We start from the raw sequence: 27,068 nt of genomic DNA, 5'->3' as shown, positions 1-27,068 counted from the left end.
ATTCTTGTACATAGGGGGCGGTATTATAGTAGTTATATTCTTGTACATAGGGGGCAGTATTACAGTAGTTACATTTTTGTACATAGGGGGCAGTATTACAGTAGTTATATTCTTGTACATAGGGGGCGGTATTATATTAGTTATATTCTTGTACATAGGGGGTGGTATTATAGTAGTTATATTCTTGTACATAGGGGGCAGTATTATAGTAGTTACATTCTTGTACATAGGGGGCAGTATTATAGTAGTTACATTCTTGTACATAGGGGGCGGTATTATATTAGTTATATTCTTGTACATAGGGGGTGGTATTATAGTAGTTATATTCCTGTACATAGGGGGCAGTATTATAGTAGTTATATTCTTGTACATAGGGGGCAGTATTATAGTAGTTGGCTTGTATATGGGAGAAGGTATTGTAGTAGTTTTATTTTGTATATAGAAGACAGGATTGAATGTGTTTTTGTAGCATTATTCCTGAACATAGGAGGCAGTATCAATATATTCTTTCTTTGAATTGTACATGTATGGCACAGGGGAAAGGTATTTAAGGCTTATCGGGTTGTGTTTTTGCATCATTTACTGATCCACAGGTCACATTCTTTGCGCATTAGATTCACTTACTAGCAAAAGATGTTCTTGTTTTGCATTAAGGCCATCTACCAACAATTTGTCTGTAGTAACCCCACCCACATTATCTGACCACACCCACTTGTTTTGACTCCGCCTATAAAATGGGGCCACTTTTATAGTTTTTTCCAGGGCCATTTTATATTCCCAGTCCGCCCCTGAGAACTAGTAATAGATGTATATTGGTAAATTACCAAATATCCTGCCCCCCACACACTTACACATATTACAAAGAAGAGGTAAAGTGGCCAACCCCTTTATTGCGTTTTATGTACATAGACTTGTGCTACTTCTCCAGATGCAGGGTCATAGTCCAGAGGTTAGGGTCTATCATTCATCTGGATCCAACACAGAAAGAAACCTGATTTAGTATTTCCCTGTGGATTTAGCTATGGATCCATTTACATTGCAATCCACTCTAATGGAAACCTAAAGTATTGACATCCACGTCATTCACACTAGAGTTACCATTTAGTAATTAGTGAAGTCATCAGGGGATATGTATCAGGTCTTGTACACTAGTTATCTGGAGTACAAGCATGTGTTGTGCCCCCATTATTGCAGCTCCCATGTTTTACAATGTGGAAAAAGAAATTTGATTTCCTTATGCTGCCCCTAATCCCCCCTCCTTGCCCCCACAAGACTCATAATGACCCCCATAGTCTATAAAAACTCCCTTTCTAACATGAAGGTAGGGTTAATTTTGAGACATACCTCCAAATGCATGGGACCCTGAAATCCAGGACTGTCCCGCTGTATCGGGGATGGTTGGGTGCTATGTTATTGATGTAGCCCCAGTCAGAGGCTAGGCAGAAGGATACAGACCGGGCCAATAAGGCTACTATGGAAAACAGAAGAGAATTGCTCAGATATCCTTCTTATGAGATGAAAATCTTGTCAATGTAATAACTAACAGTCACTAGAACTACAGACCGGATTATTAATATTCATGCGGTCAGACCTATGGATTTATCTAAGCTTTTTTATGCTTCAAATTATCTTGTGTAATATAACAGATAACTTTTTTAAGGAAAACAAAAACATGGAGAATATGGGGACAACACTTACGGATCAAACCTTCTACTGGATACATGATCTGTATTCCACTTTTATTCATTTCCACAAATAATATAAAAACTGATCTCCCTTTGGAGACCATAAAAAAAAACAAAATAGCAAACATTGGTAACACATTGTAAGAGGGGCACTTTTTCCTAAGCTTATACAACCTCTTAAACTACTTTTATAGTACAATAAAGGGATATAACAAATAAAGAAGTACTGTAGGACCTTGGCCAATCTGGATCAAATAGGGACCTTATTCTTCTTCATGGCAGGAGGCCAGGGGTGCAGGTCTGTGATGGGTCCAAAGGATAGGTCATCAACATCAGCTCGAGGAGTCCTGAGACCTCTACAGATCAGCTGTACTCAGCAATTTATAATCAGAGAATGGAACAGGAAGCAGACAGCGCCGTCTTCTGTCTAGTGGCCGAACTGAGTTATTGCAGATTAGTTCTTATTCACAAGAATAGGAGCTGATCTGCAGTAACCTGGTCTGACCACCACACAGAGAACTGAGCTGTCTCTGTTCTGTCGTTCCTCTGTGATCTGAGATGGTGCTGGGTGATGGGCCATACCAACATGATCTTGATGAGCTATTCTATGGAAATATTAATATTTTTACCTGCATGAGTATGTTTATGGTCTATCTTCAGTATATGTGCTTGGTATGACTGTGCCTAATTGTTCTGACACTTGCCATGTGCTATCATGTCTTGTTTCTCAATCTTTGTATATGACATTGCATCTTCTTCATGTGACATCGGGCATAATTTTGCCATGTTCTTATATCATCTGCTAAGTTCTCAATATTTTATCTTCAATGGGATCTTTTGACTTTCCAGTAAACAGCCTCTGACTAGTTTAACTTCCTGGGTTTTCACAGTCTGCTTCCAAAGGGGTTTCCAGGCTTAATCCATTGATGACCCATACAAAGGATAGGTCATAAACAGGTGATAGGTGCGGTTCCAACACCTGGCACCTTTGGCAATTGGTGACGTTGGCGGTACCGTGAAACTATGCTCAGAGCAGGAGTCAGACCACTTCATGTGGCGCTGTCTGCTTCCAGGCTTCATGTGTAGTGTGAACAGCTCATCAAGACAGATGCTGAATATTAGACCTCTTTGCGTAGGGCATTGAAAATTTAAAGGGAACCTGTCATCAGAAAATGGCTTAATAAACCACTAGCAGTTTGTTGTCAAGGATCTGAGCAGCTTATAGATCATATTTCTTTTATCTCCTGGTGTGGTGGCATCATCCAGAGAATCAACTTTGAAGTAAATTGGTTTCATGAGGTCAAGGAGGCGGAGAGTTTAATACTGAAGTCAAGCTCTCCCTGCTTAAAACGCCCCCTTCACTGTAATTATGGTCCTATGTCCACGGACATCACTGATCAAATCTCCTAAAATCTGATGACTTTATACAACCAATTAACATCTCACTTCAAAAATGATTTTCTGGATGATTCTATCACATTGGACCATGAAAGAAACATCATCTAAAAGCTCTTCAGCTGCTTGACAATATACTTGTATTAGTTTATTAGGCCAATTTCTGATGACAAGTTCCCTTTAAAAGGGTAAACATAGCTGCTTTCATCCAAAAACAGCGCCACACTTGACCATGCTTTGTGATGGCATCGCAGCTCAGTTGTATAGAGATGTCTGTAGCTGAGCTAAAAGACCATGCACTGCCCATGGGCAAGGTGTGGAAGGTTTTTAATTAAAAAAAAGGAAAAGAACAGTTTTTTCAACCCCTGGATAACACCTATAGGCCCAGGAGACCCTTTCAAATGCAAAACTTTGACCACTTTTCTATGCACAACCCTGAACCAATTTTGCCTAACATATTACAATTTTCTGAATCTGCCATAATCTACTCTGTCCAAGTGCTAAATCATTGCAATTCATGAAAAAAAATTCATTGAACGTGACATAATCAGATTGTGGCCCTGTCGTATTTAGACTGTTCAGACTGTTCGCTGCATCTGATGTCATATCTTGTGAATGTGCACTGCATTTGATATCACACAGTGGATCTCAGGTTATGTTGTCTGAGGGTGCACTGCGCCTGATATCACATCGAGTGTGCACTACATCTCAGTTCCCGTTGTCTGAGTGAGTGTTGTATCTCGGGCAATGTCGTCTGAGTATGAACTGCATCTGCATTTGATATCATTTACTCCCACCATGCACTGCACCAGAAAATCCCCCACATTGCACTGCGTCTGACATCTTCACCTTACCACGCACTGTACCTGAGACAAAGACTTTTCATGGTGCACTGCTTCTCTTATCCTCCCATGATGCATTGCGTCTCATGTCTCCCCCCCTTACGATGCACTGCTCCTGTCATCATCTTCCCCACCCCATTATACGTTGGGTACAGGCTCATGGCGCCTACCTGTGTTTGCTCTGCAGACCATGCTGACTGCTATCTCAATGAGCGCCATCGCTACCAATGGAGTTGTGCCAGGTAGGGGGCATTTCAGATGAACCAAATATGGGAGATGCAGTGCGTGGGAGGAATTTGGGTGGGGGTGCACAATACTGCTGGATGCAGACGCAATGTGTGTGGGGGTGTTGGAGACTATATGCCAGATGCAGGCGCTTTGCATCAATCAGATTAAATAAGAGGGGATTAGTCCATGAGAAGAATCTGTAGTAATGAAAATGTCAAGGATAGAAGGAAGAACGTATTGTGATGAAGTTATGCTGTATGTGTAAAGTTGTCTTTTATATTCCCTGCTATAGTATAGCTGTACATTTCGAGGCCAAATATGTAAAAACCAATGTACTAAGCATAGCAATATGTGGGTGCAGTGCTATATGAGCGCAGTGATCAATAATGCATTAGTACGAGATTGTCGATGTTTTCATATACGTTTCTGAGAACTCTATCTCTCTATAGCTGGTGGCTCATACTACATGATCTCTCGTTCGTTGGGGCCGGAGTTTGGAGGAGCTGTGGGGCTTTGCTTTTACTTAGGGACCACATTTGCTGGAGCCATGTACATCCTGGGAACCATCGAGATTCTGTTGGTAAGTAAAATTAGTTGTGGAGGTAAGGTAATGGACTTGCTCCAATTTTATAATTGTGCCATAGAATATGGATTCTCCTGATGGCAATTTGGTCTGGGATAGACTGAAGCAGTGGTGTTAAACTTAGTAACAAACCAGCACGGTGGTTGCTTTTAAAGGGCCAACTGAGATCAGAAAAATTTCCAAATTTTCTTTCTATTATCAACCATTTCTAAATTCTCCGAAACACCTAACCAACCAACCAACTTTTCCACCACCAATGGCCATAACATTTGGTACATAAAGGTCGAAACTGGTTAGCTGATGTGTTAGGACAGTCCATCCACTATAACTCGGAGGAAGATTTGAACATGGCGGTTGTGTTGCTGCATCTAAAAGCAGTAACAGGTTTTTACATCTAGTAGTCTGGAGGTGGTAGCCTGCATTCGGCACACGGCCTTGTGTTTGACATGTGTGGCCTAAGAGATTCCAAGTCGAAACCTTAATTCCTAATCTAGTAAGCTTTACTGCAACCTTGCACAGAGTCAAATCCAAGTATTGGCCAGGAGACAGGACAAGTGCAAGGTTGAGAAAAAAGCATAGTCTGAGTTTTGATCAATTGAACCAAATTATGAACAATAGCGTAGGGAATCAAAGTAAAGAATGAATAAAAAAAAAAAGTTCAAGTTAGGCATGCCAAAATATTCCCCTCTTGAACAGGTCACTAAGTTTGACGTTATCTTTGGTGCTACAATGATTCCCAAGTGACAGGGCCACATAAATAATCAGGAGCCAGAGCAAGGGAGGAAGAAGTATCCACTAGCTTTGTTATTGAATGAGGCGGCCGGAACATGGATATGGAACTTGGCAAGTAACAGCCAACTAAACAGATATGATGGACACGTGCAGCCAAAACAAAACATTTCATCTAATAGGGAAAGACAAAAATAAATGAGCAGAAAAAGTGAATACATAACAACACTTGTGACATAGCTTTTAGCTATACACTTGCAGTTGTTTTCCACTGTAGGCAACTTTACGTCTGTAGACTAGACAATCCAAAACAATTGCTGGTTGCCACAATCCAGAGCATTACTGCCAGTCCGGCTCAAAACAGTATGTCTTGTTCTTTTTCGGATCATATCCATATCACGTAAAAGCCTTAGCACTAGTTTATTTATTTGCGTTTGAACATCAGAAGTTCTAAAAATAATTCATCTCCGAAAGATCTTGTGTACCTATTTGTAACATGCATACACTTTTTCTTTATCCAGACCTACCTTTTCCCTGGAATGGCCATCTTTAAGGCGGAAGAAGCTAAGGATGAGCCTGCTGCACTGCTGAATAACATGCGTGTTTATGGCACTTGCGTGCTAACCTGCATGGCCATCGTGGTCTTTGTGGGAGTAAAGTATGTCAATAAGTTTGCGCTGGTGTTCCTGGGTTGTGTGATCCTTTCCATCCTTGCAATATACGCCGGAGTCATTAAGTCTGCATTTGACCCGCCAGATTTTCCGTAAGTTCTTTAAATTATTCTTAAATGGTACTTTTAAGTAATGTTTCATTTAACTCGTTGTCTTGCTTGATATTGTAATCTAAAATATGTCAAATACTACAGAAGGGTCTTATTCTGAGTAAGTTGAGGTCGTCATATCTAGTCCTCTTTTTCATTACGTTATATCTGGCGATGTGCGGAAGAACTTAGAGACAACCAAATGCATTTCGATTAATATTCTGGAAAATAAGTGGTGCTACGACCCCTATACAACTAAACCCGGTTGTACACAAGCCAGTTTTTTCAGGTTTGGTTCAGTAGTTTCATGTTTGAGCCAGTAAATCCTGCAGACATGCAAAGCGAGTTTGTCGGGACTTACTCGATCCTGTTCATCTGAGCTATGAGACAGCCTATTCCAGGATTTGTTACATGGTGCCAAAATTACTAATTACACCCCTGGTAAACGTATATGGTAATTTACCAGAAGTTAAAGAAACCATGGTTGGAATTTATTAAAACTGTTGTTATACACACCAGTCTTACTTTCTTCCCTTTCGGCACTCTGTAGCCTGTATCAAGAGGGTGCAGAAAGTCTTAGTTAATCAGAAGCGATTTTCGCTTGATAGACCGGGTCAGACCTTGCAGAGATTTCAGCTACAGTCAGAAACTATAGTAAATTCAGGTAAATCCAACAACAAATGGGGCTATTCTGACCATACAAATGGCAGACAATGCAGTATAAATGCTCCTCTATGTAACCTACGATGTAGGGATTCAACATTGCATAAGAAAATCAATTAATATATGCAGAAATTGTTCTAAAAAGAAGCTGAGTCTCAGGGTACAGCCAGGAAACTGCAGCGCTAAACAGTCTGGTGTTAATTCCTGAGCTGAAGTCGAAATGTAAAAATAGAGGAAAACATCATTAAAAAGTACTTTGTAATAAAAGCACAAATGTCATCTTTATAGTACTGTATAACACAAGTATTGCTAGTACAGATAGTTACTGCTTATTCATTACTGCTAGTTATTAAATAACTTTTAAATAAAACCTTTTAAAACCTTTAAAATAAACCTAAATTGTTTCAGAAAATCTGTCGAGGGAAGGATTGCATGGTAACAACCTAAGCAGGAGGGTTAGGATGCTTAGGAATGGCATCATGTCTAATGAAGACCTTTCACCACCTCACCAACCTCAACTCTGCATTTTTTAATAGGCATTGTTCAACTGATTTTGGATAGTTTCAATATTCTTTTAGACTCTACTGGTCCCAAGTAATTAATGTCATTATTATTTTATTGGTCCATGTTAGTTTTAATACAGTGACTTGACAGAATTGTGTTGCACGCTCTATGTTAAAGGTGCACCTAAAAAAAGATGTTGCACACCTGCCGAGCGATGCAAGGTTGTGATAACTGAAGACCGTGCGTCAGTATTCAATAATCTGGCGCATCCTGCACAGTCACAATAGTGAAGTTTGCACTAATTTTGATAAATCTGGCTGTTAAGTAGTCTCTCTGGTACCGATGGGTATACTATGTTGGCCAACAAACAACAGATGTGTTGTCATTTTTTGTGGTCTGTTTGTCGCCCTTTTGCCAAGAAGAATTTTCTTCCGCTAATATTCTCTTGTACTATTAATTTATTTGTGGTTTGTGCAGATTTCATTTATTGCATGTATGATCTTCATTTCTTTTTTTTATTTCACATTTATACCATAACATGCACCATTGTTGCTTTTTCTTTGCCTCTTTTCAGCATCTGCATCCTTGGTAACCGCACTCTTTCGCGTAAAGGTTTCGACATCTGTGCTAAGTTCATAGAGGTTGGGAACGAAACAGTCACCACTAAGCTGTGGGCCCTCTTCTGCTCCTCTCCATTCTTGAATGCAACATGTGACCTGTACTTCTCCCAAAATAACGTCACAGAGGTTCAAGGAATTCCAGGAGTAGCTAGTCCACTCATTCAAGGTGAGTTCTGTAGCTAAAAAAGTGTTGTAAAGAAAATTTGGGGGGAGATCTGTCTTAGGGATGATAAATATGTACCAGTTGAAGATATTTTGAAGTGTTTTATGCCAGAAAATGCAGATTTTTTTTAGGACACAGGGGGATCATGTAAATCGTGCCCATCTCGCTGTGACAGATAAATCTAAATGCTCCGCCCATATAACCGATGGCTGTTCAATTCTATGGCAGGTCCTGCATAATGTAGAATTGGGTCATAACCTGCCTCCGTTCCTAGTGCAGGTTATAGTTAGTAAACAGGTACAGGGCTGGGATGTTAATGCACTCCACCGCAGAACATGTACCCTTCATGCCCCTCCATAGTAAGTGGGCATAATAGGAAAAATAGTTGCAATTCCTCTCCAGGAATTTCAACTATTTCAAGGGCTTGTACGCCAGAAAACTGCCATACAAGCACTGATAAATCCCCCCAGTATCTCATTTGAGGCCAAGCCCATACCCCTTGTCATGCTATTCAGAAGAACATATAGTTGAAAGTATGTTAGATTTTTTTTTTTGGTGCAAATTACTTTAGATTTGGGCAACATTTCCTAGTGAATTGTGTAAATTAAAAATTTGATGCATGAGTCGGATCTAAAAATCTGTCAACCTGAATCTTCAATCTTATTTTTCCTTCTAAAACTCTTTAGAAAATGTGTGGTCGAATTATTTACAGAAAGGTGTTATGGTGGAGAAAAGTGGTTTGGTTTCCGTTCCCTCTGGAGATCCAGTCAACTTGGACCAGCCATATGTCTTCAGCGACATGGCAACATATTTCACACTGTTAGTGGGAATTTATTTCCCCTCAGTTACAGGTAAATATTAGCTGGTTTTTTTTGTATTATACATTTTATAGTTAAGGAGTATTCCGGTTTCTTGGTGAAAAACTTGCTTTTCAAAGGGGTTTTCTGAAACTATAAAATTGAAGTACTATCTTTAGGATTGATGAGTATCAGTATGGGGTCTGCATTTTCCACTGCATGCAAAGCACAGTATCATATATTGTATAGTAATGAATTTGAAAATTCCGAGCTGTACCATTGTTATGAGACCAAAGGACAATAGCATGAAAGTGCTGCTCTACAGCAAGTAATATCAGATCAAACTAGGGAGTCAGTTCAAGGTAAAAAACCTGAACAATACATAGTTGATGAATCCATTAAAGTATTGATTCTATAAAGAATCTAAACAATGGTTCAAGAGTTGTTTAAAAGATCTTTATCTAGGACTCAAAGATGACTTTCGAATTAACCCTTTTTAGACTGGTACCGAGATGAGAGCAGAAACCAAGACACACCAGTCTCTTAGAAAATGCACAAACTTTATTAATGTGCAGCCACATATATAAAACACAGAAAATCAGCTTCATAGGGGTGGGAAAAGGTGATAAAATACTGCAATGCTATAGGCCAGCTTGAATATCTCCCCATAAATTCACTTTCCTAAAATATGCAGATGAACTTTACATATTATTTCTCATACTGTCTCCAGGGAGGCAGAATGTTTTTACTAAAAGTCCTGAGAAGAAGACTCTGATGGCTCCTTGGTGGGGCCAAAACATAAGATAAGCAGGTGCTAAAGCAAAAATATAGGACAAGAATCAAGAACAGAACTGTCTCTCGGCAGATGATTCAAAATGATGTTTGAATCATGAGATGAATAGACATTTTACTATACAGTTGGCTATGGTTAAATTTTAGACAGATAGGAGCTAAAAACTGGCCATTGTCCTTCCACATTTTCTTGAATTGGCATTTATTTCAAGACCGGCTTAAGGTTTGGTGCAAAATGTTCCCAAGCCAACTTCCTACCAAGAAAGATAAGGATAAAATTTTGAGTCCACATCTTTAAGTTTAAAAATTTTTACGTATTTACGTGTAAGAACATAGACATAATTCTAGTATAATATATCATGTTTAGAGAGTCAACTTATTGTGAAATTTTAGATTAGTATTAGACTATCCTATTTTTTGGGCTTTAAGGCGCACCGGATTATAAGGCGCACCATCAATAAATGCCTGCTAAAACATCTAGGTTCGTATATAAGGCGTACCAGATTATAAGGCGCACCTAATTATAAGGATGAATGACCAGCAGGTGGCAGACCCGTGCACTGTTTAACCCCTTAACGCTGAAGCCACTTTTCACCTTCCTGACACGGCCCATTTTTTCAAATCTGCCCTGTGTCACTATAAGTGGTTATAACTTCGAAACACTTTAACATATCCAAGTGATTTTGAAATTGTTTTCTCGTGACACATTGTACTTCATGTTAGTTACAAAATTTTGGTGTTATGTTTTGCATTTATTTATGAGAAAATCAGATATTTGGTGAAAATTTGGAAAAATTCTCAATTTTCGAAATTCAAAATCTTCTACTTTTTCCACACATGAGTCATAACACCAGAAAACATAATAACTAACATTCACCAAATGTCTACTTTATACCTCCGTGGTTTTTTATACATACTATCATTTTTGTAGGATGTTGTGGGGCTTTGAACGTTAGGTGCGATTTTTCACATTTTCATAAAAAAAGCAAAATCCTGCTATTGAGGGACCTGCTCAGGTTTGAAGTCACTTTGAGAGGCCTAAATAAAAGTAAAATCCCATAAATTACCCCATTATAGAAACTACACCCCTCAACGTACGCAAAACAACTTTTATGAAGTTTGTTAACCCTTTAATTGGTTTACAGGGGTGAAAACAAAATCGGATGCAATTTTGAATTTTTTATTTTTTTTTACTAAATTAATGTGTTTTTCATAAAATGTACAAATTCTCAGTGGATAAAATACCAAAACGCTCCACAAAATTTGATACCCAATCTCTCCCGTGTATAGTAATACCCCATATGTGGTGGTAACCTGCTGTATGGGCACACGCCAGGGCATGGGGGGGGGAGCTGCGCCATTCAGAGCAGATTATGCCTTGTCCCTTTTTATTGGCTATACAATCTTTATTTTTTGGGCAATTTGGACATATAAGGACTTATTTTTTGCGACATGAGATGCACTTTACAAATACTTCATTTTAGTGGGTCTGTAGCTTTTTGATGAGATTTTATTAACTCTTTAATGTATGGAGGAAAAGAAAATTGTCAATTTTGGGTTCCTTTTTTTTGTATATTTTGGGGGTTGTACAGCATACACTAAAAATACTATAATATTTTTATTCTCTAGATCACTACGATTACGGTGATACCTCATTTATATAGTTTTTTATATATTTTACAGGAAAAAAACAAATATAAAGAAAATCTCCTTTGTTTTTGCATCGCCATCTTTTCGGAGATATAACTTTAATATTTTTTTGTTGACAGAGCTAGTTTAGGGCTTATTTTTTACGTGTTGAGTTGTCCTTTTCAGTGGTACCATTTTGGTGCACATAACTTTTTTTTTATCACTTTTTGAAACATTTTTGTGAAGGGATTTTATGAAAATTGACATTTTTGGCGAGTTTTTCGCGTTTTGTTATTACGGCGTTCACCATACCGGTCCAATAATGTTTCTGACTTATTGTACAGATTGTTACGGACGCGGCGATACCAAATATGTGGGGTATTTTGGAAATTTTCAGGTTTTTTCACTTTATTAGATGTGTATAGGGAATGTATGTGTTTAGGGGGACTTTAACTTTATTTAATTAATTATTTTTATTCAAAAGTGTGTTATTAGTGTTTTTTTACCTTTTTTCTTTACTTTTACAGGTTAGCTTGAACAAGTGATCCATTGATCACTTGTTCAAGCTATTCTTCACCTAATACAGTGTAATACAGTATACTATTGTATACAGTATAATACTGGTCCGATTCCAGCGAAAATGCCCCTGACACGCCGCGGTCAGCGCAACCGCGGCGTGTTAGGGGTTAACACCCGCGATCGGAGAAATATAATATATAGCCGACACCCGCAGCTTCTGGCGCCGGCTCCGTTCAGGAGCCAGCGCCAGAAGCTTGACGTACTATTACTGCATTTTGCGGGAACGCACCTCCCGCCATGCAGTAATAGTACGTCAAATGTCGGGAAGGGGTTAAGGCAGCTGTTGTCTGTAAGTATGGTTCATTTATAACCACTGGACTATAAGGCGCACCTTTGTTTTCTGAGAAAATCAAAGGATTTTTTGTGCACCTTATAGTCTGAAAAATACAGTTTCTCTACATATTTTAAAGGATGGGGCAACCCAACCTGTATTTCTTTCTTATCTGCATACGGTGACTCACATCAAGCGTCTACTTCACCTGCCTCCTCCCTGATTAGGTGAGGAGTGTCTGTAGGAGGATGTAATTTGAGCATTGGAATATTCAGCCCGACAATATTTTTAATCACTTTTCACAGTTTGAGATAATTGAGCTTTAATGAGGACCCATGTTATCACGTCTGTGTAGTGATTCAATAAGCAAATTCCTTGAAAGTGAGCGCCTAAAAGCAATGAGAAAACAAGCACATAAATATAGGACTATAATAGATAATAGCTTTAGCGGAAATTGGCAAATATCCCCTCCTTTTGCACTGTAAAAATCATGTTTTGTGAAATGCCACATTCACCGAATTAATTAAAATGTGGCAAACTAAAAAAAGTCTAAAGTAAATCAACAGTGTCAAGACCGAATGTATTCTCACTTCCAAATAAATAGGTCTATAGATAAGGGTGATAAATGCATGGAAGTGTAAGCGGGAAGGTGGGAGTGTGAAACATGGTAATAGCATTGTCATTAGACATTCTTTATACTGCTCCACCTTATATATGGCATCTGAGTAATTACATTCAGTCATCACATTTTTTTTTCAATCACACAGGAATAATGGCTGGTTCTAACAGGTCCGGAGATCTCCGAGATGCACAAAAATCTATTCCCGTCGGCACAATAATGGCTATTGCTACTACATCTTTTGTATGTATCCTTAACAAATAGTCAGTACAGGCAATCCTCGAGTTACGTACAAGATAGGTTCTTTAGGTTTGTACTTAAGTTTAATTTGTATGTAAGTCGGAAGTGAATATTTTGTAATTTTAACCCCAGTCAACATTTTTTTTGGTCTGTATTGCAATTGGATTTGAAAAATGTTGGGTTGTCATAAGAACCAGGATTAACAATAAAGCTTCATTACAAACGCCCTTAGATAACTGTTATAAATGTTTTTTTGTAGCAGCCGGCTAAGTTGGGTAAGTCGGGTGTTCTTAAGTAGGGGACCGTCTGTATTTCATTTATAATCTATACAAAGCTTTTCCAGTATTGAGTAGATTACAAAATGTATCCTATAAAACAATTCCTCAACTTGAGATTCTCATTAAATGGGATTTCATTAAGAATTAAAAGTCTCCAAATAATAAACTAAAAAAGAAACAAACACTCTGCTAGCGGTAAATCAGTCTTATAAACACCTTTTTGACCGGTCCCTGATTTTGGAGGTTCTGTCTGTTTGCCCTTGACAATTGACCAGATATTTCATCTGTAATTCTGTTTGGTGCCTGCATTGAAGGTGTCGTTTTGCGTGACAAGTGAGTACCCAAGGATATTTTTTGTAGATGCCCCCTCCCTAAGTATTACTGTATAGTCGCAGTGTGATATATACTAAACTCTGAAGACGTGATTTTGAACTTTATGTTACTGACTTGCAGATTTGGAGAAGCTGTTAATGGAAACTTAGTGGTGGGGACATTGGCCTGGCCTTCTCCCTGGGTCATTGTGTTTGGGTCTTTCTTCTCTACCTGTGGAGCTGGTTTGCAAAGCTTGACAGGAGCCCCACGTCTCTTACAAGCGATATCAAGAGATGGTATTGTGCCTTTCCTGAGAGTAAGTATACTTTATAAAGTTATACATTTTATAAGTATCATAGTGTTTCTCATGGGGTGGATTTTATTTGGAAAGCCAAAAATACTTATTCAGTATTAAAAGGTTTAGACACTCTTTTACATAAATTACCCATGTACCATAACTGTGTTAATAATCCCTTAACATTTGTCAAGTGATTCAGCATTCCTGATACTTATGTTTGTGCTGTCTGCAAACTCTCCATGACTCTTTGCTCACATATTTGAGCACAGATGAATAGCAGGAGCTGCAGCAGGAGAATATGACAACTCCCTCCATTCTTCCTGTGTCTGTAAGATGGACTATGCGAGAAAGAAATACAGTGGGTAATGCCATAAATACAGACAGTAGCAATAAGTAACAGGAAGGTCAGTATATATATATATATATATATATATATATATATATATATATATATATATGTATGCAGAGGGCAGCATGGTTAAAAGAGTTCTCAAGCTCTCGAAGGAGGCAAAGACACAGGTACAGGCAAAGACATGTCTAATGGAACAGATTTATTGAAAAGTGTCCAACCGCTTTAATTTCTATCAAACCAGATGTTTAGTGGTGGTCTCTAGTCTACACATTTAAAATCCTCCTACAAAATCTTTATGGATCTGGGGTTTGAAGTAGCCATTTGGGAACTCTTAATCCTTTTTTACACATATTAGTATTAGTCTTGCACTGATGTTTTTCTTAAATGGATGGAAAAATTGTTTATCCAAACACACATCCCATAAATATTTGATTTATGTAACTCTATGTAGGTTCATGTGCTTTAATGTAAATGGTATCAAGATCTACCGGATGGTAAAATACAGCATGAATCGGGGAAAAATGGAGGGTTAAAGTGCTAAAATGTAACTTTTATTCATGAATATCATAAAAATGGCACTGAAATACAATTGATGATAATACGTGCAAAAAGATGCGGAAACAGACGTTATCCTAATCGGTTAACAAGCGGAAGTGTATGTCTGCGGTAACTGTAAGAGCCTAAGCGCCCATCAAATCAGATGTGAATAAATGGTCATCTCCTACCATGATTCAGGCGTCTCCAGCTCAGTGGGTGGGTGTAAGGGGCACTTAGAACTAACCTGTCGCTAAAAGGACCCCTTTAACTCCAGCCCTTACAAGGGCAGACCACATCTGTCCTTGTCACAAAATGCATGCCCCCTGTCAGCGCCACCTTCCCGGACGCATTTTGTCACCTGACTCTTCAGAGGGATCAATGCTGATGTCCGCCGTTCTTTAGCCTAGATTGGCGTAAATAGGGCATATAGGGGCATGCAGAAGTTGAGAAACTTGCTGTACGCAATGCTTCAAGTTGAACTGCACATCCCCTGTCCTAGTGGTGGATCAGGAGATTTAGTGTGCAGGCTGGCAGTCTGTTCGTGACCCTCCATTTTTGCCCGATTCTTGCTGTATTTTCTATGTATATTGGGGTCATTTGAAAAAGGAATAATTTCTTATACGCGCTGTGTTTCTACCGGATGGTAACATAAGCCCCTTTATCACTGCATGGTAATGAGGCATCTTTACTTGGCTTTAAATACTTTTTTCGACTTTCCAATGCCAAAAGTATAAAGTACTGTGTGCAAAGCAGTAATCAAAGAAAAAGGTGGAAAATTTGAAGAACCTAGAATATAGGACATATTTTCTGTTGTTTCACACTTGTTTGTTAAGTATATAATTCCATATAATTTTGATGCCTTTAGCATGAATCTACAATTTTCGTAGTCCTGAAAATACAGAAAACTCTTTGAATGAGAAGGTGTGTCCAAACTTTTGGTCCGTACTGTATTTCCTGGACAGTACCCTGGAATCTGATTTACCAGTTTCTCTCATTGTTGCGCCACATTATTTAGTAGCGTTTTAGGCTCTTAGTTATTATGGTCTGTTTTCAGGATGTGACACAGTTGTCACAGTTGTTCTTGGTGCTTCATGCTGTTACACAGTTCTGTTACATTCTAGGCATACATCTGTCGGAAACTACTAAAAAGCGCTACCACGCGCCCCTTCTGGGGCACAGGTTTCTAAAGTGTCGGTCTAAATGCAACCGTGACACGATAGTGGCGCAAACACATAATATATACATGTGCAAGCTCCAAAGACATTTCTTTCATGTAAACTTAGACAAAAAAAACCACAATAATATCTAGGCCATTGTGTTTGTTATCACTGCAATTACAATATTGAACATGTTTTCTACACAGGTTTTTGGTCATGGGAAGGCAAACGGAGAACCCACATGGGCTTTATTGCTGACAGCCTGCATCTGTGAGATTGGCATCCTTATAGCATCCCTGGATGAAGTTGCTCCAATTCTTTCCATGTACGTTCATTTATTACATATTAAATCTTTAAATTACTTTTTGAAAATACTTTTTATTAACATCAATCTCAGATTCTTTCCTTTTAATTGCACTTCCACCAGCCTTAATCTCATTTCTCTGTGTTCGCTTCTAACTTTCTAGTTCCTTTCTTTTCTCTATTGCTGTGTCTGCAGGTTTTTCTTGATGTGTTACTTGTTTGTTAATTTGGCCTGTGCAGTCCAGACATTGCTCAGGACTCCCAACTGGAGGCCTCGCTTCAAATATTACCACTGGTAAGTGAGGCCCTGGCAGATATATGAAAACATGTGCTGTGGTTGGTTTTATACATCCTTTATGTTAAAAATCTACATATTCCAACTCAAGTCTTGCTAATAACTTAAATACTATGAAACAAAATGCAATGACAATATAAAAAATCGAAGAAATACTTAACTGTTTTAGAAGTTTTTTTATTATTGAGGAAAAAATATATAATTTAATTAATAATAATCTTTATTTATATAGCACCATTATCATACCGTAGCGCTTTACATATCATTTTGTTGGAAAATATTCAATATACCTGGCAATTTACTGACCAAAATCAGCTGGTTTTGGCCTAAAGAGAGAAGTGGCCATCCTCTTGCCCAGTGACATTTTATCTGTATGGATACACAAGTTATATTGCATATAATATATTGCTATAAAATGAGAAGTGGTATATGAACAATTGAGGTTATGTTAGTGCTATAGATTTGTCACACCTTGGGATTTGTGCTTTTTCTTGGCATGCAACAACCCACTATATAGTTTACTTAAAAATCTTGTGATTTATTATTTGAATTCAAATGTTAAAATCCAAATAAAAAGGAATTATAAAAAGAAAAAAGTTAAAATCCAATTTAGGAAATGAGTAAACAGTTGCATACAAACTCAGATCTCCTAGTGGGACACAAAAGAACAGGAAAAGAAGTACCCTAATATGTGAAAATAAAACCCATTTACCGAGCTGTCTAAGCCACTTTTATAAATGTAACAAAATATACACAAATCTGACATACATGCCCCTCAATCTGTTTAGCTTCCTCCTCATGTTGATTGCATAGAAAACAGCATGTTCACTTTAAGGAATGTCCTTTTCTGTCAAAATTTACATTTTCTCTCTTTTGCAGGACTCTTTCGTTCCTTGGCATGAGCCTTTGTCTATCTTTGATGTTTATCTGCTCTTGGTATTACGCTCTTGTGGCCATGTTGGTTGCTGGTCTCATCTACAAATACATTGAGTACCGTGGGTGAGTATGTAAAACAGCTGAAGATGGTGTTGCATTGTTATAGTTACTGAAGCATTTAGCCCATGCATATTTGGTATGGACTTAGGTCAGATTTCACAATTCTAACCCAATTTTGTGTAACTTTTCTTTTTATAAGCCCATGTTGCCTTCCTAGAAAGTGTGTTTTTTTCAACCAAGACTTTAGTAGAGAAGTATCTTTAGTTCATTATCACACTGGGGATGTTGCATCTTCTGGACTTCTAAAAATTAGCATTACAAGAGGATGGCCAAACCCACTCAGTTTAGGTCTTAGAAGACCCTAGAATTTTTTTCCTTTTGATTTTCAGCTCACTTATTTACAAAGTCACCTTTTTGAAGGCCTAATCCAAAAGCTTTTGCCAATAAAACCACAGATGCTAAATCAGGGAGCTTGCACCGCCAATGTTCAATGATGTATTTTTCTGTCTTCATATTAACTTGAAAGCTAATTTGTCATCCTTTAGATGATCCAGATGCATGTGTAAATGCTACTTATATTCACTAAAATACTTTTGTTTTAACGTTTTCATGTAATCTAACACATATTGTATCAAATTTCTATGTATAGGGCTGAAAAGGAATGGGGAGATGGAATTCGTGGACTGTCACTCAGTGCTGCTCGATATGCTCTCCTGAGATTAGAGGAGGGTCCGCCACATACTAAAAATTGGAGGTATCTATGTGAACCATTGCTTTCAAATATTTTAAAGCCTTTTTTCATCTTTTATGATTTTTCAATTTTTGTTTTAGGCCTCAGTGTCTTGTTCTGGTTCGAGTGGATCAAGACCAGAATGTTGTTCATCCCCAACTCCTTTCATTAACTACTCAGCTGAAGGCAGGTAAAGGATTGACCATTGTTGGCTCTGTGCTTGAAGGAACATACTTGGAAAATCATCCCCAATCTCAACGTGCTGAAGAGGTAAATAGCATGCCTTATTTTTACATACACCAAAAATGTGGTGTATAATGTTTTAGAATTCATGCTTTGTATCATTTTATTTTAGTCTCTACGTAGGCTTATGGAAGCTGAAAAGGTAAAAGGTTTTTGCCAGGTTGTTATCTCTTCCAATATCCGGGACGGAATTTCTCATCTCATTCAGTCCAGTGGCCTTGGAGGTCTGCAACATAACACCGTCCTGGTTGGTTGGCCACGTAACTGGAGACAGAAGGAGGACCATCAGACATGGAGAAACTTCATTGGTATTACTTCACTTTAAAATAATATTTGTGTTATTTATTAATACTTAACAAAACCCATTTTGCAATCATATACAATTATTTTTTATCATTCCAGAACTTGTAAGGGAAACTACTGCTGCTCATTTGGCTTTGATTGTTGCCAAGAATGTGGCAATGTTCCCCGGAAACCAGGAAAGATTTACTGAAGGAAATATTGATGTGTGGTGGGTGGTCCACGATGGTGGTATGCTGATGCTCTTGCCATTCCTTCTTCGTCACCATAAGGTAATCAGCTGATGTTAATTTACACGTCACAACTATTAGTTCTTCATTTTCCATACATTAAATTAAAATTAAGTTTTTAAATGAACAAAAATCTTAAGATTAAAAATATATACAAGGTATTAAGAATGTAAATGTGTAAGCATTTAAAACAGATGTGAAAAGCTTCTTATTTCCTACTGGAGATTGGGGAGCATTGAAAGGATAGTGAGAAAATACTGATTGATTTTTCTTCCTCTACAAAAAGATCTTCTATAAAAGAGCCCATATCTTTGAAAATTACTTTGGTCTTTACCGATTCTGGTTGATAGCACAAACTCTAGTATTGATACTAAGCAATCAAAGTTCTATATGTATCAGCTTAAATAAAGTTTATTTGATTTAAAAAAAAAAAAAAAGGAATCAGTTAATTTTGACCATTTGTTTAACCTAGAATAGAAATTTAGAAATGACAGTGCTAAATCTCTCTAAACAAAAAAAAAGTTCTGGTTGCTATAAATAAGGCTTTATTGTAGTTCAACAGTAAAAGAAATATAAGTATTTCAGTAAAGATAATAAATCAGCAACGTAACATCCAATTGCCAGGAAGATTCATGCTGCTGTTTGACAAGGTTGATTCCCTTTTGTCTAAAAAGTTGTAAAAGTGTCTAAAAACTGTCTATAACGCTTGATAAATGTGGCATGGGGCATTTTACATTTTTTAAGGTTTTCTTTTGGCATAATTTCGAATTGCAATTGTCAACAAATTGCTAACAAATCTGCCCTCAAACATCCATGTTTAGTACAGATGATATGGCAATACATGTTGGAAACATGAAATATAATAAAACAGATAATACACCAAACAACCTACAGCTATAACTCCATAAAAATAAGATATTAATTGTTACCTCCCATCTACTAAGGTTTGGAAGAGATGTACAATGCGGATTTTTACAGTGGCTCAAATGGATGACAACAGTATCCAGATGAAGAAGGATCTAACCACCTTCTTATACCACCTAAGAATCAATGCGGAAATTGAAGTAGTAGAAATGGTAAGTTTTGACAAACGACATAACATGCTGGACAGTTATATTTGAAGAATGCATTTAATTTGGTAACAATAGTACAAGCAGTACATAGCACATAGTATGGCCATACATATTGGAACATTTATCATCCAATTCCAGCATACCCAACCCAATTTAGATGACCTTGGGTACTGTAAGTCATGACACTGTAGATAACAAGATAAAATGACTTCTTGTGCAAATCAAAATATAAAAACTTAATAAAACACTTCAGTAACTTCATTTCTTCTTGAATTCTGTCCTCATATCCACAATATATAATTCAGATATATGATCTTCGTCTTCATTTTGGCCATGTGATCTCATGGTGACCTTCAGTAGCAAACTTTTCAAAATCAATAGTTACTGATGATGATTAGGCTCCTGTCACACAGTTACAGTGCAGAACACTTCATAATACAGAGGGAATAATTGTATAGTTAATAAATCGTTATTAATGACTCATTCCTGAATTTGCAGCCCACTCCTGTCCTTCTACTTTAACACATCACCTTCACCCTGAATGATATAGGCATGTATATAGGCATGTAATGTATGAAGTAGATGTCCAGTCTCTCTTTCTCTCTGTATTCTCCTCTGTATTCTCCATGTCTACATTATATTATCAATAATACAGAATTCATGTTACTTTACAATCCATACCATGTCATCACTTTTGTACTATTGAGGCTGCCTTTTACCATTTATTCTCCTTTTCTCTAGCACGACAGTGACATATCAGCATACACGTATGAGAAGACTCTAGTCATGGAGCAACGATCTCAAATCCTTAAACAAATGCATTTGACAAAAACAGAACGGGAAAGGGAGGTGAATACACACTATTTTTTATTACGTTTAGGATTATGCAGACACTGTTTTACATCTATTTGTAAAGACCAATTTTTTTTTTTTTTTTACAATTCCTTCAGCAAAGTTCTTCTGACATATATATCTAAATGAGATACAAATAGCTGTATCATATCTATTTATTTGCAATACCTTGTGATTCTTCCTAGAGATATATAGCACATTGACAACTGGGTGTTATCAGTTAAGGGGTTGTGTTCCCATATGGTTTCAAATTGTTCAATCAGATCTCACACTTTGCTGCAAGAGGTGCATGAAAAAACATGGTTGTCAATTTATTCATAAATATTTAGAAGAATGAGACAATTGTCAGTTCTAAGAAAAACTTATTCAGGACTGTTGTTTCATAAAAATACAGGTATTTCCTTATCATCGGATCTGTTTTCCATTTTAACGCCCAGGTCGCTTTTCTTTATTTTTGACAATTCCTTCAACAAGCCTTAACATTTTTTTCTGTCATCATAGTTGTATAGGGTCTTGATTTTTTGAGGATGCAATGTAGTTGTTAATAGCACAATTTTGGATTTCATATACCCTTCTGGTGAACTTTTATTACCCCTTGCTGAAGTTTTTCCTAATAAAAATTGTCTGTGTTTATCATCAAACATAAATAACATAACTTTTCTCTGGGTCATACGCATACAGTAATAATCCAGCCAAGCCCCAGCACGAGTAGGACCCGGTGTCCTGCAAACCCCTTTTGACGTAGCGCCACAGAAGAACATTACGTTAAAGAAAGTACTCTTAATGACCAACGTAAAATTCTGAGAGGGCAGTTAATAAGGGGTCACATTAAGGAGAGTAGATAAGTTCTCATTTAAGATTAAAAGTCATGGTAAATATAAGATGTGATCTACATGTAATTTCCTTCTAACACAGATTCAGAGCATTACGGATGAATCACGTGGTTCAATAAGACGTAAGAACCCTACAAATTCTCGGCTGCATCTAAGTGTTCCAGAAGAGCAAGTGGGAGATTGTGAGGAAAAGCCTGAAGAAGAGGTAAAATTGGATATGTTACCTTGCCCTTGAGCACATCTCCTTTCGTTGTCATTCCCTGATGACAAATTTCCTTAACATTCAGGTAAAATTAATACATGAGGAAAATGCAACAAGTACACCGCAATCTCCACCAGAGGAAGCAGACACAATTCAAGACAGGGTGCATCTTACCTGGACGAAGGACAAGTTTACAGCAGACAAAAATAAAAGCAAAAGTCCAAGTACTCCAGAAGGAATTAAAGATTTTTTCAACATGAAACCGTAAGTAAAGAGCATTAGTAGATATACTCATTAGTATAGCTTCCATAGTATTACTGTTCTTATACTAGGCAGTCCCTGAGTTATACACAGGATGGGTTGTGTAGGTTTTCTCTTAATTTGAATTTGTATACAAGTCAGGACAGGTATATTTTATAAGTGCAACTCCAGACAAATTATTTTTCTTTTGTGCCCGAGACAACTGGGTTTAAATGGAGTGAACAGTAAAAGTTTCTTAGAGACCTTAATCAACTCTTACAGTTGATCAGTGCAGCCTTGAGGTAAAGTTGAGTAAATTCCCAGAATCCAGGGCGCTTCACCAGAGGTCACAGTTTCCACAGAGGTCACTTTTAACTAGGAGTCTTTAAAACGAACCTGTCATCAATAACATGCACAATAAACCTTACTCATCCCCCTCCACTTCGTTGAGCTCAAATCTGTCTCCTCCCACCATTAAAATTATTCCTCACATTTTATTTGATATGATATATCGTAGGTATGTTTTAATTTTTTTTTTTAATAAATTATTTCTGTGGGATTGTCTCACACAGAGTAACATCTTAGCTAGCCATTCTTCATTTCTTGAGTTCCAAGTAAAATTTTCCCTGTAAAATGCACTTCACGAAACTGTTCTTCATCATAAATATCCAGTTAATTTGTAGGTCTGGATATTCCTCTACAATCCACTTTGCTTTGCATTTTGCTCCTTTTGCTTCTATCCTGTGATGCGTTTTTTAGCTATACAGATCGTAAAGGCTCTCTAGCTTGAGCAAGAAGTCTATGAGAATGTCAATATCCCATTGGCTTGCCCATTTAGATGAACGGACTAAATTATAAAATATAAGTTTCCTCTTTCCAATGACTTGAGTGGGTTGACTGTGATTTTTAAAAAAGCTACATATGGCTGAGGGGGGTTGTCCTATTCACCCGTGTCATTGTCCATCACTGACAGGTCACTGTTTGTTTACATATGTCGGCATTGCCCTCCTGACAACTATCTCGCATTTGCTATAGCATTAATCTCGTGCTTTAGTGGGTTCACTGAGGTGTCTGTTAACAGCAACCTGGAAGTGACATATGATAGCGCAAACTGGAAGAGTCTAAGATGTTTATTGTTTTAAATAAACCCTTTTAAAAAAAATATTTCAAAATGGCTCAAATCCACAGAAATATGGATAACAATACATTCTAACTACTTTAGGAATAAAATAGCTTTAAAAGAAAAGAGGACATTTAAACAAAGTATTTTCTTGACTTAAGTGAAGCGTCATCTTCAATGATTTTTTTAAACATTTTTTCCCGCCTAAAATTCAAATTGAAATTAAATATGAACATAAAACCAATAAAAATCACGTCAGTAACCTGAAAAACAAACAAAAAAAAAAAAGAGTTCAAGCCATAGATAGAATGTGTGGAAAAAATTTACATTGTGTCTGGTCAAGTTATTATTTTTAAAGAATATTTGGAAGTCTGCATATTGATAATATGAAGATTTTATTTTATTCTCCACTAATCCTTAAGTATTTCTATTTTTCCTGCACTCAGAGAATGGGAGAACTTGTAAGTCTATTTTTGTAAATATGTCCGTTAATATCAATAAAACTGATAGAATTGTACATTTTTGCTAAATATCGGATTTCCTTTTACCCAGGAACCAGTCCAATGTCCGCAGGATGCATACAGCTGTGAAGCTTAATGAAGTTATAGTCAAGAAATCTCATGATGCAAAACTTGTTCTACTCAATATGCCTGGTCCACCTCGTAATAGGAAAGGAGATGAAAACTGTATCCTTGTCTGGAAAAAATATATATTAAAATACCCCATTCTGGATAATTTCTAGAGTAAAGCATATCCTAGCCCTTTAGTTCGAAGAGTCTGTGGCACTTGGTCGTACAAAGTGCCATACATTCTGTAGTGGCTGTGCTCGGTGCTAGAATTATCTTGGTCTCGTTCCCTTTATAAGATTCAGATCTATGAAGGCCGCTGTGCTTGGCCAATGAAGCCCTTCAAAATGATGAAAATTTGACCCCCCCCACCGATATGGCATAGATAATCTTTCCTAAGGATAGGTCATCAGCATTAAAATCCTAGAATCCTACAGTAATATCTTTTAGTCAAAAAATCTTCTTTATGTTACAAAACCAGGAGTCTGGTTAGTTCGTGTCTGAGTTTTTCATCTGTAGAAGGCTTTTTAATGGAAAAGAAATCTAGTTAGTTCAAAAAGTTATGATTGGAGAGGCTGAACAAGAGCTATTAAGACTGCAAAACAGAGTTTGTCGGCCATATTTCCTGGTCTGCAAACCGCTCTCTATGGTCACCACCAAAGCATAGAAAATTAGTCCGATGGACTAAGTTGTACAGACCACTCAATGACTATTATTTTTATTGGTAATTATTATAGACTACTTATTCTATTTATTTTTCATCTCGGGCTTGAATGGTGTCAAAATCTTCTCTTCATTGTGTACATTGGTTGAACCTTTTTCTATTGCCCTGTGTTGCAATACCCAGAACACTCTTTCCACTAGCAAGTTCTTAAAAATTTTGGAAAAAGCATTAGCACCAACCCAGCCTTAAAAAGTTGATAAAAAGGGATCTATCTAGAGAGTCAGAATACCACAATCTAAAATTCATGGTCTATTATAACGAACAATATGATTTCAGGATATTCTTTTATGCCAATGGAATAATGAATTGCCTCCTGGAAATAACTTTTTCAATGCTATCTTTTGTAAATATCCTTCTTGGTTTCCAGAGATATGGGGTTGAAGTTTATGTCAGGTCTTGAGCCATTATGATTCACTGTTAAACTGCTTATTTTTTCCTTAACTTCTGCGACCAGATATGGAGTTTTTAGAAGTCCTCACAGAACACCTGGACCGGGTTATGTTGGTTCGTGGAGGAGGACGTGAGGTCATTACCATCTATTCTTGAATACCAGAAACTGGATGAAGTTTTTGCTGCACTTAGCTGGAGTCTTCAAACCTCTCTCCACATTGCAAAAGTAATAGGAATCAGGAGAGATGGGGGGGAGGCATATGGTCAGTGCTCAGAAACTTCACTTGCTTCCACCATTTCCCTTTAATGCCCTCACATGTGAACTGCAGCACCAGATCTTCCATTCCAGCACAAGTGCAACTGTTCCTCATAGCTTCATCAGCGTGCCACTGATGATGTTTATATACAAATCTTTACATAAGTCTATATATGTTTCTTAAACTGAGCCGCACTGCTTAAGATGCTATAGATACTGGCCCCTCTGTGCATCCTGTGATCCACCGTTACACTAATTTCTCCCTGAACACAGACTTGGAGAACTTGTGGGTTGTGCTAGCAGAAATAAGAAGATCATTTTCATCTACCAGTGTCAAAGACACGAGTCATTACTAAAGTATTGGTGTGACAAGATAAGGGAGAGAGGGGGTATTCACCAGCATGCTTTACCGTTCCAAATGTTCCTCCCTCTACACCCTTTTCTTGACAGCCGCTATTTTCTCCTCGGCTTCAGCAATCTGATCTGTCGGTATTTGGGGTAACCGCAGAAAGAAAAACAACGTACATTGTCTTATTCAGACTGCATATGCCCCTGAAAAGGAAGAGCAGAGCCAAAGTGCAGAAGAGGCCAAACGAGATATTAAGAGGACCACTCAGCTGTGCAGGAAATTGAGCAAGGGCTGTTAACATATTGTCTGATGCCGAGGAGCATGTTGCAATAATAATCTGATGCAAAAAAAAAAAAAAAAGACAAAAAAAAAAACAATTGAACAATTGTTTCTGCCTTTTAATTTTCCTCTACCCACTGCTTTCTTGTAATGTCTCTGAGGAACTGTGCCAGGAGAGTGGTGCAGCGAGTACAAATCTGAAACGAGGCAACTGGGGCAACAGTTTGTGCAGAATCGGTAGCAGGGACGTCAGGGGGCCTTCTGGAGACTGTGACTTGCATCCACAGTCTGAGATTGCATGGCCTAGGATAGATCGCTTATGTATAGTTCATTTCACACTATCCCAGTCATTGTTCAGATGTGATTTTTGTGCTCGTTTCCTTTGTCCTTCACCGTTACACTAATTAAAAATAGTATATATTATCGCGATCCAAAATACACTCCAATTTAAAAAAAAAAATAAATTGTACAAGGCCGGTAACATTAGAGCACTTTCAAAAAAGCAGAACTTTTTAATCTGTACTTAAAAACTTTAGGAACCGGTCTTCCAAAACAGTAAAACATAAAGCAGTTGAAACTTTTGTTGGGCTTTAACATTTTCATTTATGCGTGACATGGTTTGTTCCTTTTGTTTCATAGTAGTAGTAAAAGTGCTGTGAGTTCAGCACTCCCAATATATATATATATATTTAAAAATTTAAAAAAACAACAAAAACACCACCGTACACATTTTAGGTGTTTGAACGTTTAACAGTGCCATGTCAATAGTGCTGTGACTTTAAGCTGTATGTGGCGGAGGCCTTACAGAGCACTCGCCCGTGTACATATATATATTTTTTAAACTATATAAATATATTAACAGAGATTTATTCAGAATGCAGAGTTCTACTGTTTAAAGCAAAAGTGAATTTAAAATGTAGAGTAAGCATGTACTGCAGAGTTCTATTCATTTTCTCATGTGTAGCACATTCAGTCAATATTTTTATAACTGTTATAGCTCAAGCTCCTCGGCACCGAGGTACCTTGTAAAAGAAAAAAAAAAATCTATATATATATATATGACTTATTTGCTTTTGGTGTTCAATTTTTTTTTTTTTAATCTGGTGCTTTCATG

The 27,068-nt window shown here is 37.5% G+C and overlaps 1 protein-coding gene across 3 annotated transcripts in view; it reads left to right on the top strand.

Moving 5' to 3' along the window:
• The window catches only part of SLC12A5 (solute carrier family 12 member 5), a 62,548-nt gene extending 36,496 nt beyond the window's left edge, over positions 1-26,052 (top strand). Inside the window, exons 5-26 of one of the 3 annotated variants that reach the window (XM_072111996.1) lie at positions 4,110-4,164; positions 4,600-4,730; positions 5,984-6,225; positions 7,964-8,175; positions 8,859-9,023; positions 13,008-13,106; positions 13,653-13,710; positions 13,831-14,005; positions 16,240-16,358; positions 16,533-16,631; positions 17,511-17,630; positions 18,217-18,321; positions 18,399-18,567; positions 18,653-18,848; positions 18,943-19,112; positions 20,015-20,146; positions 20,885-20,992; positions 21,911-22,033; positions 22,116-22,294; positions 23,837-23,851; positions 23,943-24,076; positions 25,135-26,052. In XM_072111996.1, coding sequence (XP_071968097.1) covers positions 4,110-4,164; positions 4,600-4,730; positions 5,984-6,225; positions 7,964-8,175; positions 8,859-9,023; positions 13,008-13,106; positions 13,653-13,710; positions 13,831-14,005; positions 16,240-16,358; positions 16,533-16,631; positions 17,511-17,630; positions 18,217-18,321; positions 18,399-18,567; positions 18,653-18,848; positions 18,943-19,112; positions 20,015-20,146; positions 20,885-20,992; positions 21,911-22,033; positions 22,116-22,294; positions 23,837-23,851; positions 23,943-24,076; positions 25,135-25,226 — 2,898 coding nt within the window. In that variant the 3' untranslated portion in view covers positions 25,227-26,052. The remainder of the gene's footprint in view (positions 1-4,109; positions 4,165-4,599; positions 4,731-5,983; positions 6,226-7,963; positions 8,176-8,858; positions 9,024-13,007; positions 13,107-13,652; positions 13,711-13,830; positions 14,006-16,239; positions 16,359-16,532; positions 16,632-17,510; positions 17,631-18,216; positions 18,322-18,398; positions 18,568-18,652; positions 18,849-18,942; positions 19,113-20,014; positions 20,147-20,884; positions 20,993-21,910; positions 22,034-22,115; positions 22,295-23,836; positions 23,852-23,942; positions 24,077-25,134) is intronic. The other 2 variants (XM_072111997.1, XM_072111998.1) reach the window with 2 other exon arrangements.
• Positions 26,053-27,068: the final 1,016 nt, after the last annotated feature.

The sequence above is a fragment of the Engystomops pustulosus genome, chromosome 6 (assembly GCF_040894005.1).
Source record: "Engystomops pustulosus chromosome 6, aEngPut4.maternal, whole genome shotgun sequence".
NCBI lineage: Eukaryota > Metazoa > Chordata > Amphibia > Anura > Leptodactylidae > Engystomops > Engystomops pustulosus.
Note: the sequence above shows the minus strand (reverse complement) of the source record. Positions and strands in the feature narration are given on the sequence as shown.